At 34.5% G+C, this 15805-nt stretch overlaps 1 protein-coding gene across 1 annotated transcript; it reads left to right on the forward strand.

Annotated features, from left to right (window-relative positions):
• Positions 1 to 14496: 14496 nt before the first annotated feature.
• LOC131874067 (F-box/kelch-repeat protein At1g15670-like) lies at positions 14497 to 15501 on the forward strand. Its single transcript, XM_059217290.1, has one exon. The coding sequence runs from the start codon at positions 14497 to 14499 to the stop codon at positions 15499 to 15501; it is 1005 nt and encodes a 334-aa protein (XP_059073273.1).
• Positions 15502 to 15805: the final 304 nt, after the last annotated feature.

The raw sequence follows: 15805 nt of genomic DNA on the forward strand, positions 1-15805 counted from the left end.
CAATTTCTAGCTAAAATCTACTAATCCATCTAAAAAATCTATTCCCAAATCAATTCTGCATGAATGCAAAGAGTATTATTTCACTCAAACCAAAATAAATGATTTTTGGACTATGAGGAGGAATCTCGATGAATCAAAGACAAGTGCAGAATTTGAGAGTATTGACGAGGATGCAAAGTTTAGCAAATTGTGCGATATGGAGCATGGTGGGACTGAAGGTGATGATGATGAGCATGAGGTTGCTATTGAGCCCCCTCCAACAACTACTATAGTCCCAAAAATATTAGGTGGAGTCAATGAGTCCATGAAAGAAAATATAGCAAAGGGGCAAACCTTGTGGAAAAAATGGGTTTTGAAGGTGGTGGTGTAGGTGCGAGAGGAGATGGCATTTGGTATCTACTTCAGGTACAACTTCCATCACAGTCAAAATCAAAAGGTCATCTTAAACCAGTCATTGGACTTGATTCTTCAGATTCATCATGGATAGGTACTACTCATTACCCTCATGGTCAACCTACATTTGTTTTAGGTTCAAATCCACAACCACCACCACATCATGGTATTCCCATTGGTGGTGAATCAAGTGCCACTACCACTAGTGGGGAATCTGGGGATAGTATTCCTATTATTGTTTAGTCAAGTGTCACTGTGATTGGTTGGGTTGGCATGGGTACTACCACTGATACTAGTTGTCTTGGTGTTGGACAAGGGCAACAAAAAAATATCTCTCGCAAGAGGCCACTAGAGGTAGATACTCAATCTCATACTATTGAGAATCCTATATCAAGTTCCACTGACACTACAAATCAATCATTTACAGCTTCAAATCACACACCTCAAAAGACTATGAAAACTACACATGAAAGTGTCAGTGGGAGTGGGACAGCATTAGGAACTGTTGTTGGTAATCCTGGTCAGGCATTAGTTAAAACCACAGGAATAAGTGGAACTGGAGCCTATGGTATTCCTATGTCACCTTTCAAACAATCAATTGCTTCAACAAGCCCATATTTTCAATTTCATGATTACTATGAAAAATATGAACACAAAACAAAAGAAAATAAAGAAAAAAAGAAAGCATTTCATAGAAATTTCGTGTCTGAAGTTGTAAATGAACAACCTACAAGGAACATGGCATTTCCAACATATGACCCACAAAAAGATATGATGGAGTTCATGGTTGTTATGCCCCCAGGCCCATCTAAAGATAAAAATCCACCACATAGTCAGATAGATCCCTCTTAATTTCAAGTTGGCACCCTCCAAATGGATTTTTCTAAATTACATAATGTGGACAAAATTAGTGTGTCAAAAAGGACTAACGAAGTGGTCTACACTTCACTGCTAAAGGTGGAGAGAGAAAAAGAAAAACTAGAGAAACAAATAGAAAAGTTACAGGCAAACCTGGAAAATGAAAAATCAAGGAGGAAAGCAGCAAATAGCAAGTGCAATGATTTATAGAAAAGGATATAAAATTCAGGCTCTGTAGTAGAAATTGTAGAGCAGGAGAAGAAGGATGCAGAATTGAAGGACTTGAGAGAAAAACTGGCTAAAAGTAGTAAAAAAATTGTTGAGGAAAAAGCCAGTTTTCAAAAATTATACAAAAGTTATGAGTCTGCTACCACCAAAATGAGAAAATTACAAGACCTATTGAATCATGGGAAGGAAAAAGAAAAACATTTGCAAGAGGAAGTAGAGGAAGAAAGAAAAAAATGTGCACAAATGAAAGAAGACCTACACAATGCAAATGATAAAATAAAAACTTTGGAGGATAGATTGAAAGATAATATGAAAAATACAATGAAGTATATACAAGAAAACATTTAGTGACAAATAATGCAGAGCAGTGAGAAGTTGTGTGAATGGTTTCAATTGACTGAAAGTATAAGACATTTTTTTATAAAAATCAAAGGGCACTATGAGAAGAGCACACATGTTTATTCAAAAGAGGAAATGGCAAAAAAGATTCTGAAAGTAGCCTACAGTTTCAGTGAAAGCTACTTGGCATCCAACAGAATTAAGAGCTGCATTGATGCCACAGCTAAGACATCATCTATCATTCAAAAATGCCATAAGCTAAGGGAAACATCAGAAGTTATGGATAGTTGTAGAAAAAAGATAGTGAAGCTGCAAGAAAAGAAAAATAATTTGATTAAACTTGGTTTGCCTAAGCCTGTTGACACATCAAATAAATTCATTGGAGAAGAAGCTTACAAAAAAGTCATGGAGATAAAAATGAAGTCTGATTTAGACTTGCTTCCATAGGACACAACTCCCAAAAGCTTTCTAGAATTCATCCAACCATTTACAACTCTAAATTTGGTATTGGATGAAACAGTGATGTCAAGTAAATCTTCTAAAAATGGAATGTTGACAAAGTTGGAGTTGACTTTCCATAGTTTATAGAATATTGACCTTCCATCAGATGACGAGTGGAGCACCCTACAAAAACTGGCACAAAATTCTTAAGAATCATAGTATGTATTGCATAATTTTCTTCTTTTATTCTTAATTTCAAGGTTTTATGTTTTTTTTATTTGCTATTTTGTTAATCCAGCCTATGAATCTATGATGCACTCGCTATTGCTATTTTGCTAATCCAGCCTATTAATCTATTTTATGAATAGGAAAAAACAACACTCACTATTGCTATTTTGCTAATCCAGCCTATGAATCTATGATGCACATTGCAAAACTTTAGCAAGTAAATTTGTATTCTCAAATTCTCGCTTGTTTTAACATTTATGCATTTCTCTATTTCTAATTAGTAGGTTTTAGGCACTACTATTATCTATGTCTAATTTCTCATGGCGTGAATTAATATTTAATTTTGAACTCTATTTTTTGAATAGGAGACATCAAACATGTAGTAGATGTTAAATTGCTAATATGGCCTATGATGGCCATATAAATATGTGTTGAGTTTGTGATTTTGATGTTCAGTGTTCACATGTTGCAAACTTGCAATTTAACATGAAGCTTTTGTTGCTCCCTTGTTTCTATAAAAGGGAATTCAGGTCATTTGCAATTTTGCAAAGGGTTCTGAAACTTTCTATTCACTTTTGCATGGACATTGGAGAATCACACAGGAGTTGTTGTTGCTCTCTTGTTTCTATAAAAGGCAATTCAGGGTCATTTGCAAAGGGTTCTAAAACTCCGTATTCACTTTTGCAATTGGCATGGAGAATCACACAGATTGGTGTATTACTATTGAATGAATTGTATCATATGGCCATATTTTGAAATAATTAATGATAATCTAAGTTCTTGACATGTGTATTACTATTGAATGAATTGTATCATATGGTTCTAAAATGTATCACACAGATTTGAGACTCAAACAAGTATAAATAAACAATAAACATCTATGTATCAATAAACACATTATGTTTTATTTTATTATGCTATTTTAAATTTGGAAATAGAAAGTTGAAAAAAAAAATTACAAATCAATATTAAATTCTAATTGTAAAAAGTAATATGCTTTTGTAATATGAATGATGAGATATAGTAATAAGATTAATAAATACCAATCTGTTACAATTGTCATTCATCCTCATCAAATTTAGTGCTTTCTTGATTCTCGTCTGTGGTTTCTTCACTCTAAGTCTGAGTCTGCATATCTTTGCCGAATTGCATCTCAATGTTACCAGTAGGTCCAATAGTCCCACTGGCACTTTGGTTTAAAGTGTTGCCCAAACCTCTTCTTTCACATTTGGACCTCCAGATTTGCATTTCCCTATCGTAAGGAAAAGTGTGGAAATCATACCTAGATGTATAGAGCCTCAAGCAATTTTCCAAATTTTTCTCTAGTTTGTTTCTTAGCTTTGATTTTAGGAACCCCAAAGAACTGAAAACTCTCTCATCTTCCACCAAACCCAATATAATGGTAAGAGATAAATCAACAAGCTTCACATATTATGGCATTGAATCATGCAAGGATGTGTTCTCAGCTATATATTTCTAAAGCCTTGTTATTGATCCCTCTTTGCAAGGGTTCTCCATTTTGGCATATTTTTCTTTCATAGTGTATGAAAAATGAGATGATTGCTCTTGCAGATGAGTTTCATCTAATATTCCATTTATAGTTACTCCATTAAATTCTCTGGATATGCAAAATTGTTTTACCAAATTCAGTAACTTACATCAAAAATCAGATGCATTGTTGAGGCTCCAATAATGAGGAAACACAATAGACATGGATTCGAGTAGGTTGTCAAGAGGGAATCTGATTCTAATTTTTGAGGAAAGATCATATACAATTTTCTTCGTAGAGGTAGTTACAGTCTCAACAATCTTGTCAAAATCTTCCTTTGTAACTCTTGCTAGTTTCTTCCTGGGGAGTTTTCCTAGTTCCTCGAGGTTAACCGTGGCATAGAAGTGCATTGGTATCTCAACTCCCCGTACATTGGCACATACCTCCCCGTCTACACTGATTTGTAAAAAGTTATTAGGATTGTTCAAATCTGTGAGTGTCCACCACTTAAAAAAAATTTCATCAGATAGTGTTGGTTGATTTTGATAGAGATTGTCGAGGGTCATGCATGTCATCTTACACAATGTAGCATATTTTGCAATTTACAGAGCTCTTTTTTGGGCAGCCTTCATAATATTCCTCATTTCCTCTAGCATGGGCAAAAGAGTTGCTAAAGTTAAGAGTGTATCTAAATTACTTAACCTACCAAGAAGTTTAGGAAATTTCAGTTGATCTGATTCGTCGTGAGTTGTGTGAAATAGTCCAATCAAGGATGGATATTTTGAAAACACTCAATGCACTGGACCATCCAAAGAGATCCATCTGGTATCATTATCCTTGAGAAGCTTGTTCCCATTAGTTAATCCATCAGCAAAGTAATGAAATTCCATAAATCACTTGGGACTTTGAGAGAAGTGTGAGTAGAGCTCTTTGATTAAAATTTCAATTTTTTTCACCGAGGCAAACTTGCTCACAATTCCAAAAGCTAGATTCATTCTATGAGCCATGCAGTGAATTGCAGTAATGTACAGTGCAAATGAAGTTTCAATCTTTGTACAAAGACCGTTCTTGTGACCTTGCATTACTAAAGCTCCATCTACTCCAACACAAACCAATTTTTTGGCTACTGTCATGTCATCCATACCTCCATATTCAATTAAACTTCTCTTTACTAGTTGAAATAAATTTTCCGCTATTGCACTCTCCTTCATTTTAGTAATAGATAGTAGATGAGGTTGTCGTGTATGATTCTCTATAGTATAAACATGCATGCATACCCATGAAGTATTGTCTACTGTCATAACTTCATCTAAAGAAAATGCAATGAAGTTTGACTCTCTTATTTTTTCCTGTACATTTTCTTTTTCAACCTCAGCAAGACAACTTGCCCATTCCCATCCATTGTTTACTGACCAATGTCTATTAGGATAGTTAGGAACTTTCAAAAAGTGTAATAAACCACTAATTGATGGGAAATTTGTCATAGCATGCCCTCTTCTCAAAATATGAAAAACAACGCTTAACTGAACAACTTTTCCTAGTTGTTCTATTTGCATTGCTTTTCCAGAAATAGATTCAATAGAACCTTTAACTTCAGCAGGCTTCGTCTATAATTTCTCATGAAAATAATACTCTTCAGCATTCCTCACATGCTTACATTCATTCTTTGTTTTCCATCTTATCACTGATTTTTCAACCCCATCTATCATTTGTTTTTCATAAAATTTACCCATATGCTTTTCTATGGTGTCAAATTTTAGCTCCAACCTAATTTCCTTGTTATGTTTCCAAGTGAAAATCTTACACCTACATTCTATTGGAGGCTTGCCTTCAATTGGATTCTCCATTGGTTCAATAAATGGATACTTTGATGCCTAATTAATTTGAAAATTCCTCACTAACATATCCCACTCCCGATCCTTTTTTGATTGTGGTTCACTCTTTTTTGATATGGCTTTTATTTTCCTCTTCCATGCATTATCATCAATGGAATTATCACCCAAGTCAATTATATCATTTCAGGTAACTTGGATATCTACCAGATAATCTTCTTCAAGATCATCCTGATCTGAGATATCAAGTTCACCGTCATCTTCAACATGCAGTGCAGGTGGTGAATTTTGTACTTGTACTTGTGATGATGTACCTTCCTGATTTTCACCAATACCACAATCTTTTCCAATGCCAAAGTACGAACACAATGTTTTGCTTTTTTTTGGCCTCTCCTGGCCTTCCCCACATTCACGTTTCCTGCCCCTCTTCTTGTTTGACATCTCCAACAAAATAAAGGCTGTCAAAAAAATATCAATTTGCTGAAGAAGTAATAATAGACTATAATGTATAATATACCACTTCAAAAATATGATCGCTCACCTTTAGGCTTTAGGTCACTAGCAGTCACCAATACAGTCAACAACAATGATTTTCCTTGGTCTGAAACTTTGCTATTGATTAGAATTCAAAGCTTAGAACCCACCAGATTGTGTTGAGATAGATCTAATCTTTGCATGTATTTATACCAATTCTTATATGGCAAATTCCGTGGGAATTTTATATGGTATACAAATATTTGGCGAATCCCGCGTAACTATAACATGACTTATGTAATTTTTGAGGTGATTATAGGTCATCCAAATATGACTTATGTAATTTTCAAGGTGATTATAGGTCATCCAAATAATAGATGAATATAATATAGTTGGCGAAAGTTGGGGTAAATGGAGACACACGTTGGCATGATGTCGAGCAAATTGGGTCTCCCTAGCTAACAAATCTTCACATGCCTATAGGCGAATTAAGGTCATCTATTAAGGCAGCCTCAGAAAGTGTAGGCAAAAAAATTAAATTTACCATGTGTCCACCATATGTATTGGGGAAATCATCGCATAAACACATTTAATTGCATAAAAAATATGGCGATCGAGCCGTGACTTTGACAGAAATTGATAATGTTCTGGCGACATGGCCACCCCCAAATGGTACAAAATATTCGCCATTTCTGACATGACCGACATGAAAAATTCACCATTGGTGAATATTCACCATTAAAGTAATCTCTGGGACTCTTCAAGTTATCCAAAACTGTGATGAATGCACTCAAGACATAGGCATATATTTCCATTTCCTTCAGGTCTGTCAAAACTAGTTGTTCCATAGCCTTCACACAATCAACCTTATTACTCAACATGGTGTCCATCCCGGGGGAAATTAGGTTCAGGAGTTCACCAACTCTCCTCCAAAAAATTTATTTGTCTGCATTAACACTCCAGATCTGATCATTCAAAGCTATTATTAAGTTTGTCAGGACAAGCTATTATTAAGTTTGTCAGGACTAGCTTGTCCTGACAAACTTAATAATATGCCTGTCTATATCAACTGTAAATTTTGGAAAAATAAGACAAGACATATATTTTACCACCTTCTGTCAATGCATCTGAAATTATTTGCAGACCTTTGTTTAATCTTACGTTGTCATCTTCAATCATTTTTTGCAATGTTTGCATTCAAACCTCCTTAAATCTATCTGATACCCACTTGGTGGTATACTTCTCCAATGATTCAAATTTTTTATTTATATTATTAATCAATTGTAACAATTTACTAGAGGGGTTTAAGTTAGGATCTTGCTATAAGTCCGGTACCATCCTCTGCAGAACATCAATAGACATGTCCGGATAAGATTTTTATCTTCACTTTCAGACTTAACCAAATCTTCATTGGCTTGGGCCTGAACCACTACTAGAACCATCATCTTTTCAGTGGGAGACATCTACCCAATATCCAAAGGTCCATCAAGGTTAATAGAGATCTCAGGAAAAATTCTAGTCCCTTTGACCTTAGGAGTGTCAATTGCCACTACCACTGGGGGATCAACAACTCTCTTCCCTTTATCCACCTCTTCACCTTGGACCTTAGTCTTTTTTGAATCCCCTTCTTCAGCATCATCCCCTTTATCTTATGCACTGGTGTCACCATTTGGTGCAGTATTATCCTCTGGAATCTCAAGGACGTCTTCAACATTTTCTGCTACCAGAGGATTTTCATTGATCTTAGCTTCAAGGGTTATATGGCCTTGATCTTTTGGATGTCCCTCTATCTAAGTTTCATCCTTCTGATCACCTGAGACACCTGCCTTTACTTTCATATGGGAAGTCTCTCCCTTCTGAGCATCATCATACAGAGGGTTGTTCTTTATGATCTTTTTCCAAATTTCCTTTGTTTCTTTCCTCACTTCTTCAACCCTACCAATCATTAAACTGTTTACTCCATTTCTGCTCCTAAATTCCTTCTTATTTTCTTGTTAACCTTTGAGCTTCATCTTTACAGATGCATACATTGATCAATATTCTCTCTTTCATCTCTTTATCTACTTTACTAGCTATTAGCCTTCTTGCATCAATAATATTATACAAATTCTTGGGAATGTTGTGTTTAGATCAATCAAAGATTTACTAAATTTGTGTAAGTACAAAACAACAACTCCTCAACTTTTCTTTGATCTTCCTTATCAAGGTTTTCTTAGTATGCTCCAATACTCTTCAGATTACCATCAATAATTGTCTCATCAATCAATTGCTCTATTGTCAATGAAGGAACAAATGCATATTTACCTTGTAGATTACCGATTTCAAGGTCATCATCAAGTTGTGTTCTAATATTCCTTCCTTTCTTAGGTCTTCCCATTAGAGTGGATTTACATTTATCCTTATTGCTCCACTGAGCTCCACTAGATTGGGGTTTCCTCTTCACTCTAAAATATTTAGCATTTACTGCTTCTTCATTAGTCTTAGTGTCTTATGCAACCAGAGACATGACTACATAAATATTTTTTGGTTTCTCTTTCTACTTTAGGACTCCTTTACCAGATGTGCTTTGTGTTGTTCTTGGCTTCATCAATGTAGGGATAGACTTGGTCTCCTTAGGCTTTGCCTTGCAGATAATCGATTCAGCCTTAGGCTTCTTGGATTTATGCTTAATTTCCATCTGAGCTTTCTTCTCCTTTTTCTTCTTCACAACTTCCTTTGTGAATCCCATCTGCACTACATCCTCAACCATTTTAGATACTTTTCTTTTCCTTGCTGGTTGAATGAATTTCTCATGAAGCTCCATGTCCTTCTCCTTGAATGTACCAAATGTGGGCTCCTTGGGGTCCAGCAGTTTATTCAAAATATTTTGAGCATATACTTCAAGTGTTTTCCCATCAACCTTATAGCCCGTTAGTAAAATCCAGACTATCTTGGGCACGATGACCTCCATGTGGCATTGGTATTTGTCGACCATGAAACAAATAGTGTTCTCATATTTTTCTACAATTCCCTTAGGGATCCTTTCCCTCTCCTTCATCCTACCTTGAAAGGTCTTGAAGAAAATCCACAAGGATACTGTCTGATTTTCTCTATTTCCTAATGTTCGCAAGCCTTGCTTGATTTGGGTAGCCACTAGTATGTCAAATTCTCATTGCACTCTGCCTATATCAAGAATTTGATTCATGAAATACAATGCCAGACGGGAAATTAGAGAGCCAAAATTAAATACATACTTCTTGTATGATTTTATCTTCTTCAGATTGCTAAGAAGCTCCTCAAGAAGGACTGGACATAGGTGGTATTGTATATCCTTCTTCATCATCTGATATGCAGCATAGATTGTCATTCTGGAGATAGATTTTAGTCTGTTGGATTGGTAAACATTATACAGAATGATCATAGATGCAAATCTTACATCATTCTCCAAAATATCTTCAATTATCATGGATCTACTATCAAACTGAGCACCGATTACCTTTGTGAGGGTTGTGTTAGACACTTTCCTCAGATTGGGTTTTCCACCAGTTTGATGTAAGCATGTAAATTTATCTTATATGGTTTGCCTAGCAAGATAAACTCATCATGCACATGACTAAGAACATATCTCACCCACTCATCCTCATCGAACACCAAGAAATGCATAAACTACATAAAACCCTTCCTCTGCAACTACGCATATTCTTGTTTTGGATTTCCATCTTTGTCCTTGATATGTTTATTATATATTACAAGAATTGCCTCATTACGGGTTTCTTCAATACTGTAGTGAATATAGGCTCTCACATCATTGACATGCAAAAATCCATAGGGCACAAATGAGAAAGGACCGTTTGGATCATCCTCCACAAACTTAAAAAGGTGTTTCTTGAATTGCGATCTTTTTCTTTTGGAAACCTCAACTACCAATGGAGTATTAACTTAAGAAGAAGATCCTAGTTTGATAGATTTAGGGTTTAAAGCACACTTATGTAAATACCTCTTATTCTTGTCAGATGCACAATAGCCTTTTGTCAAATCTCATTCAAATCTTCACTCACAATGTGAGAAATAATTCACATTTTCCCTTTTTAACTTCACAAACCCTAATTTTAAGTTCATATAAATGCATTGGTAAGGTTCAACCAAATGCCTTGTTCAGCATAAACCATTTCACTGGATTCAGAGATTGACATGATTAGTTCTGGATAACCATCTCCAAACATTTGAAATCAACCATTATCGATCACAGAACTGTCCAAGGAGTTCTGCAATATTTTGCATGAAAATGTCTCTTCCTAAGCCTAAATACCTTAGTTACCAGATGAAGAATCTACACTGGATTCAAGTACAGATCAACTAGATACCTTGGATTCATCTTTTTTGACTCACATCTTCTCATGCTTGTCTCTAATGTCTTCTATCTTTGCCTTGCCCTTTTTCATCTTCTTTGTTCTTGTCTACCAGAGCATTCTTTTTTCTGCAATATGACTAGGCTTGTTGCATGCATGGCAAACAACATTTATTTGCATAGGTCTGAAGTTCATCTGATTTGGTCTTATCCTGCATTGGTTAGAGATATGTCCAAACATCCCACAAACATAGCATCTCTTATTTTGAAAGCTACTCATTACTTCTTTGCACATATTTGACTTGTGACCAAAATTATTGTATATGAAACACTGATCGATAAAGGTACAACAATTTTTTGTATTATTTATCATCCCACTATTCATATTAATTCTACATTGATTTGTCATATGAACAAAGTTATTTCAAGTAAAACATATACCATTTAATTTATGCACATTAGGTTGTCTTACCAGAGGGTTTTTCAATTTTAATGATTAGGCTTTGCATTGCTTTGTCTAGATCCAAAGAATTCTCTTTTCTCATATCCAAGTCCTCTTCTATATTTCCCATGTCATTGACTATCTATCATCTCCTCAAGCATTGTTGAGTTATCCTTGAATTTATCTTTGTATCCATTTACAGTAGCAAGTTCATCTCATAAGGAAACGATCTACCTCTCTAGTTATTGACCATCATTCCTTGACTACGTCAGCTCAAGCTTTAACTGATCATTCTCATAGGTAAGCCTGAAGCATTCATCTGATCTGTCTTTCAATGATTGAGTCAAATTTTCTTCATTCTTCTTCTAGTCCCCAATCTCCTTATTTAGCTTCATCACAATGGATTGCATCTCATTCTTCATTACAACATTCTCTCTGGGAAGTTTCTCACATTCTTCAGAATTGTTTTGATCTTCAACACCTTTCTCTTGTTTCTCCTTCAACTTGTCCATCAACTCTTTCATTTTATCTCTTGAATTGTTGAGTTGTTCGTTCAGATGCTCAATGAAATCTTCAGTTACACTCAAGCTTCTCTTCAAGGAACTTACTTAATTTTTTGCACTATCAACATCTTCAAGTGCCACACAAAGTTGTCTCTACAAACCAGAATCCATTGCTTCAATCTCCCGGACCTTCCTCAAGAAGTTAAGCTTCCCCAGAGGAACTAAGCTCTCATACTAGTTTTTGGATGCAAGGAACACTGAGAGGGGGGTTGAATCAGTGTTCTACCAGTTTCTAAATTTCCTGCCTTAGTTTGAAACCATTGAAAGTGTATGCAAGAAAGTAAAGTGCAAAAACACAAGATAAACAACCACAAAATCATAAGACCAGGATTTTTATGTGGAAACCCAAATGGGAAAAACAACAGTAGGATTGGAACCCATAATATTATTCCACTATAGCCATTAAAAAAACAATATTACAAAATGGACAATGCACTTGCATTCAGGAACACTACCTAGAGCTCACTATTCAAATTACAATAAGGGATACAACCCCAGAAGACACACTGCCTTAAAAATCATTTACAATGTTGAATTATAGTGAATAAACTCAAAAATAGCATCGAACAATGCTTGGATGTGTTCAGTTAAGTGTGAAATATCTGACTGCAACTAATTTGCAACTCTGCTTTGTTCATTATCTCAAACAGCTACTAAATCAAGAATGTGCACATGAAACTATGCCAAGTAATATTCTCCATCAGTTCTTGGTCACAACACACTCTCATATATATAAAAATGAACTTCTACATCGGTCCTATATATCTACAACGACAAACTAAATATTTATCAAGTCATCCTATGATGTAACATGTAGCAATGAGTCAGCTTAAACCGAACCACCAAAAACACATGACGATCATGCACATGATGATAACATAATTTCTTTATGTCGGCCCTATCACCCTATCAATGAATCTGATCATCACAAACACCATAAATATTCTAGACCAAAATCAATTTGCTTAACTTGATGTATCGAAGCCACATTACCAACTACTAGATAACATCCACCAAAACCCATAATCACTGGATAGAATTTCCATGAAGAGTTGCCATCAATGACAACCCTAAACCATCAATCAAGAATCGATATCCATGGGATGAGTTTCAATTGCCAACATACCCTACTCTCCCTCAAGTTGTGTCGATTCTTTGGATGAATATTTTAAATACAAAATTTATCATTTTTAAAGTCTTGAGATGGAATCTTAAAAATGGCCAAAAGATTCAATTCTGGGAAGATTGGTGGGTTGGTGATGGTCCCTTAATCGATTTTCCCTAGGCCATTCAACATAGAGTTTTATGTGTGTATCAGGTTGGGTTATGGGTTGCTTATTATATTCGGGAAGGTCACTTTGTTTATCTTCTTCAACTTGATCCTATGTTTAAGACTCTTAAGGTTTGGCTTTCTTTTATTCATATTACTGCATCCGCATCGAGGATTATCTGGTTCGGGGTGACTCCTCCTCTAGTGACTTTTCAGTCTCTCAAGCCTTTGCCTTGTAGTCCAAAACTTGTGCTCCTACACCTTTTTGGTCCCACCTTTGGGATCATCATCTAATACCCAAGATTACAATTTTTTCTGACTTTTAATGTAGAATAAAGTGCTTTCTATTTCATTATTCCTAGCTTGGAGAAATAATTGGTACACACTAAGGAAAGTCTCAAAAATTTGGTTGAGATCAGTAAAAAGGAAATAAATAACAGTATCAAAGGCCTCAAAAAGTTGAATGAGAATATTAAAATCCATTAGGCTCAATCGATCAATAGTATTTCAGAGGTGTAGGTTTGTACAAGCCCTTCTACTAGGACTAGGAGCAGGATTCAAGAGAAACATACCATGATGAGCATCATGGAGGACCTGTAAGACATCAATAATAATTTTTTTATGAAGAATTATGAGCTTTTAGGATATCTTGTTTAGGTTTTTGTTGGTTTTCCCAAGACTTTAATGTTGTTATTTTAGTAGGGCTCTTTGGGGTTTTGCCCCTCTTTTTTATTATTTAGCTGTTGTTTCTATGGATTTGGGTTTCAAGTCCCTATAAAAAAATATCTCTCTAGGCATTTATTTTACTAAAATCAAACATAAAATCATATTTTTTTTAAAAAAGAGAAAAGATTGAATTTCAAGAGATTGCCCTATTTTTCTAGACATTGACCAATCATTTCCCCATTTTCAACAATGCATTCTTCTACTAAAATCTCAAAGTAAATATTACATTTTATGACTGAAAATGGGAGAAATGATTAGTCAATGTCTAGGAAAAAATGGCCTTTAATATTTACACATCTTATCTAGTTTATCTTATCGTTAATAAAAATGCAAACACATTCCATTTTTAAGGAAGATTTGAAAACATTTAAAGAAAAAAAATGCAATTTTGGAAGACTGTTTTTTATCAGATTTGTTCTATACATGATTTTTTTTTAGGCTTTTTTTTTTGAAAAAAAAGAGAAAATAAAAATTACTTTCTCTATTACAACTCATTTAAAGATTGATATCTCTCATAGATTTTTAAAAATATAGATATGCTAGATTTTTAGAAATATAAATATGGTAGTTTATTTAAATGAAATATAAATATGCTAGTTTATTTAAATGACAAATTAAAATCTATCGTATCTCTGACATGCATAAGAGATATTTTTAAAAAATTATTTAAACAAAAGATTTTATTACCATTAATTTAGTCTATATTATTAGGACGTTCCCAAAGGGTGTGGTCTTTCAATCTGGAGAAGCCTTTCCAAGTATACAGCAATAAATACAGTTTAAAAGTCCTTAAACACACAAATGCATAAAATTCTCCTAATTTCTGCACAATCTAGATTTGGTGTGAAAAACTAGACCTTCATATCTTATTTAAAAAGACTTGATAATGGATTTTCTGCAGGAACTCCCTGAACAAATATTTCGAGACATCTTATTGAGAGTGTCATACGAATCTCAACCAAAGATTAAAGAGTTGTTGAAACCTGCTAAAGAAATGATGGAATCTTCCGAGTTCTACGAAGATAGAATTAAGTTTGGTTTGGCTAACAAATATATTTGCTTGCTTCAGCATGCTGCGATATCTATATACGATCCAGTTGATCAATCAAAAATAATGTACACTCGTATTCTCCCTGGTTTTCAAATCTCAAATTTTTCTCACATTCTGTGTGTTAAAAATAAGCTTGTTTTGCTGGGCCTGCAATTTAATTGGAATTATACTTCAGCAATTTTGATATATGATTTATTATCTAATACATGGAAGCAAGGTGCTCAAATTCCAATTGGTCAAAGCATACATGATTTCGCATGTTGTGCCTCACCTGAAGGATTTATTTACATTGCAGGAGGGTATGTCAAGTTTAGTAGTTTCAGTTATAGTCGTGCCAATTTTAGTCGTAAAGCAGCAGTATATAAAGTAGATAAAGACGAGTGGGAGCTTCTTCCTGACATGCACTATGAAATGACCGATTGTGGGGGTGTCTTTTATGAAGGAATGTTTTATGTCATTAGTCGTAACAATAGAACTCAAAGATTTGATCCCAACACAAGAGTATGGACAATACTTAATTTGTCTTCTCCAATTCCACAGTCCGTCCATGCTATGTTTGGACGACTAATTGCAGTTATGTACAATAGAATAGAGCAATATGATTGGGAGGAAAATGTGTGGAGAGAATTGGAAACCCTCCCTAAAATACTTGAGTATGTTCAGGCCACAGTATGGAGTGATCGAATTTTCTTATGCGGATATGAGACAGCCCTTTCTTTGTATCCCAAGTTTTATATGCATAAACTTGAAGCAGTTCTCTCTGACAGGTGGATTTCTCTCGATGAACCGAAATTTTTAGAGGAAATTATTGTCAAATCTGTTGTCACAATAGAAATTTAATATTACTGTTTTCTGAAAGAAATATAAAATTGTATAAAATTGTGACACCAATAAATTGTTCTATTAATTCAAAAAATTATAAAATCTTCTTTATCATATAAAGAAAAATGAAAGGAATACAAAATTGTAACACAAATAAATTGTTCTATTCTACTGATTCAAGACATTACAACTACTTTTAAGTAAAAAATTAAACTATAAAATTTGAAGCAATTAATTATGCAAATGGGAGGATTACTCCTCTAACATTACAGTTGTCAGAATAATTAATTAAACTATAAAATTCAACTTTCTAGAGGAGACT

The sequence above is a fragment of the Cryptomeria japonica genome, chromosome 3 (assembly GCF_030272615.1).
Source record: "Cryptomeria japonica chromosome 3, Sugi_1.0, whole genome shotgun sequence".
In the NCBI taxonomy this organism is placed as follows: Eukaryota; Viridiplantae; Streptophyta; class Pinopsida; order Cupressales; family Cupressaceae; genus Cryptomeria; species Cryptomeria japonica.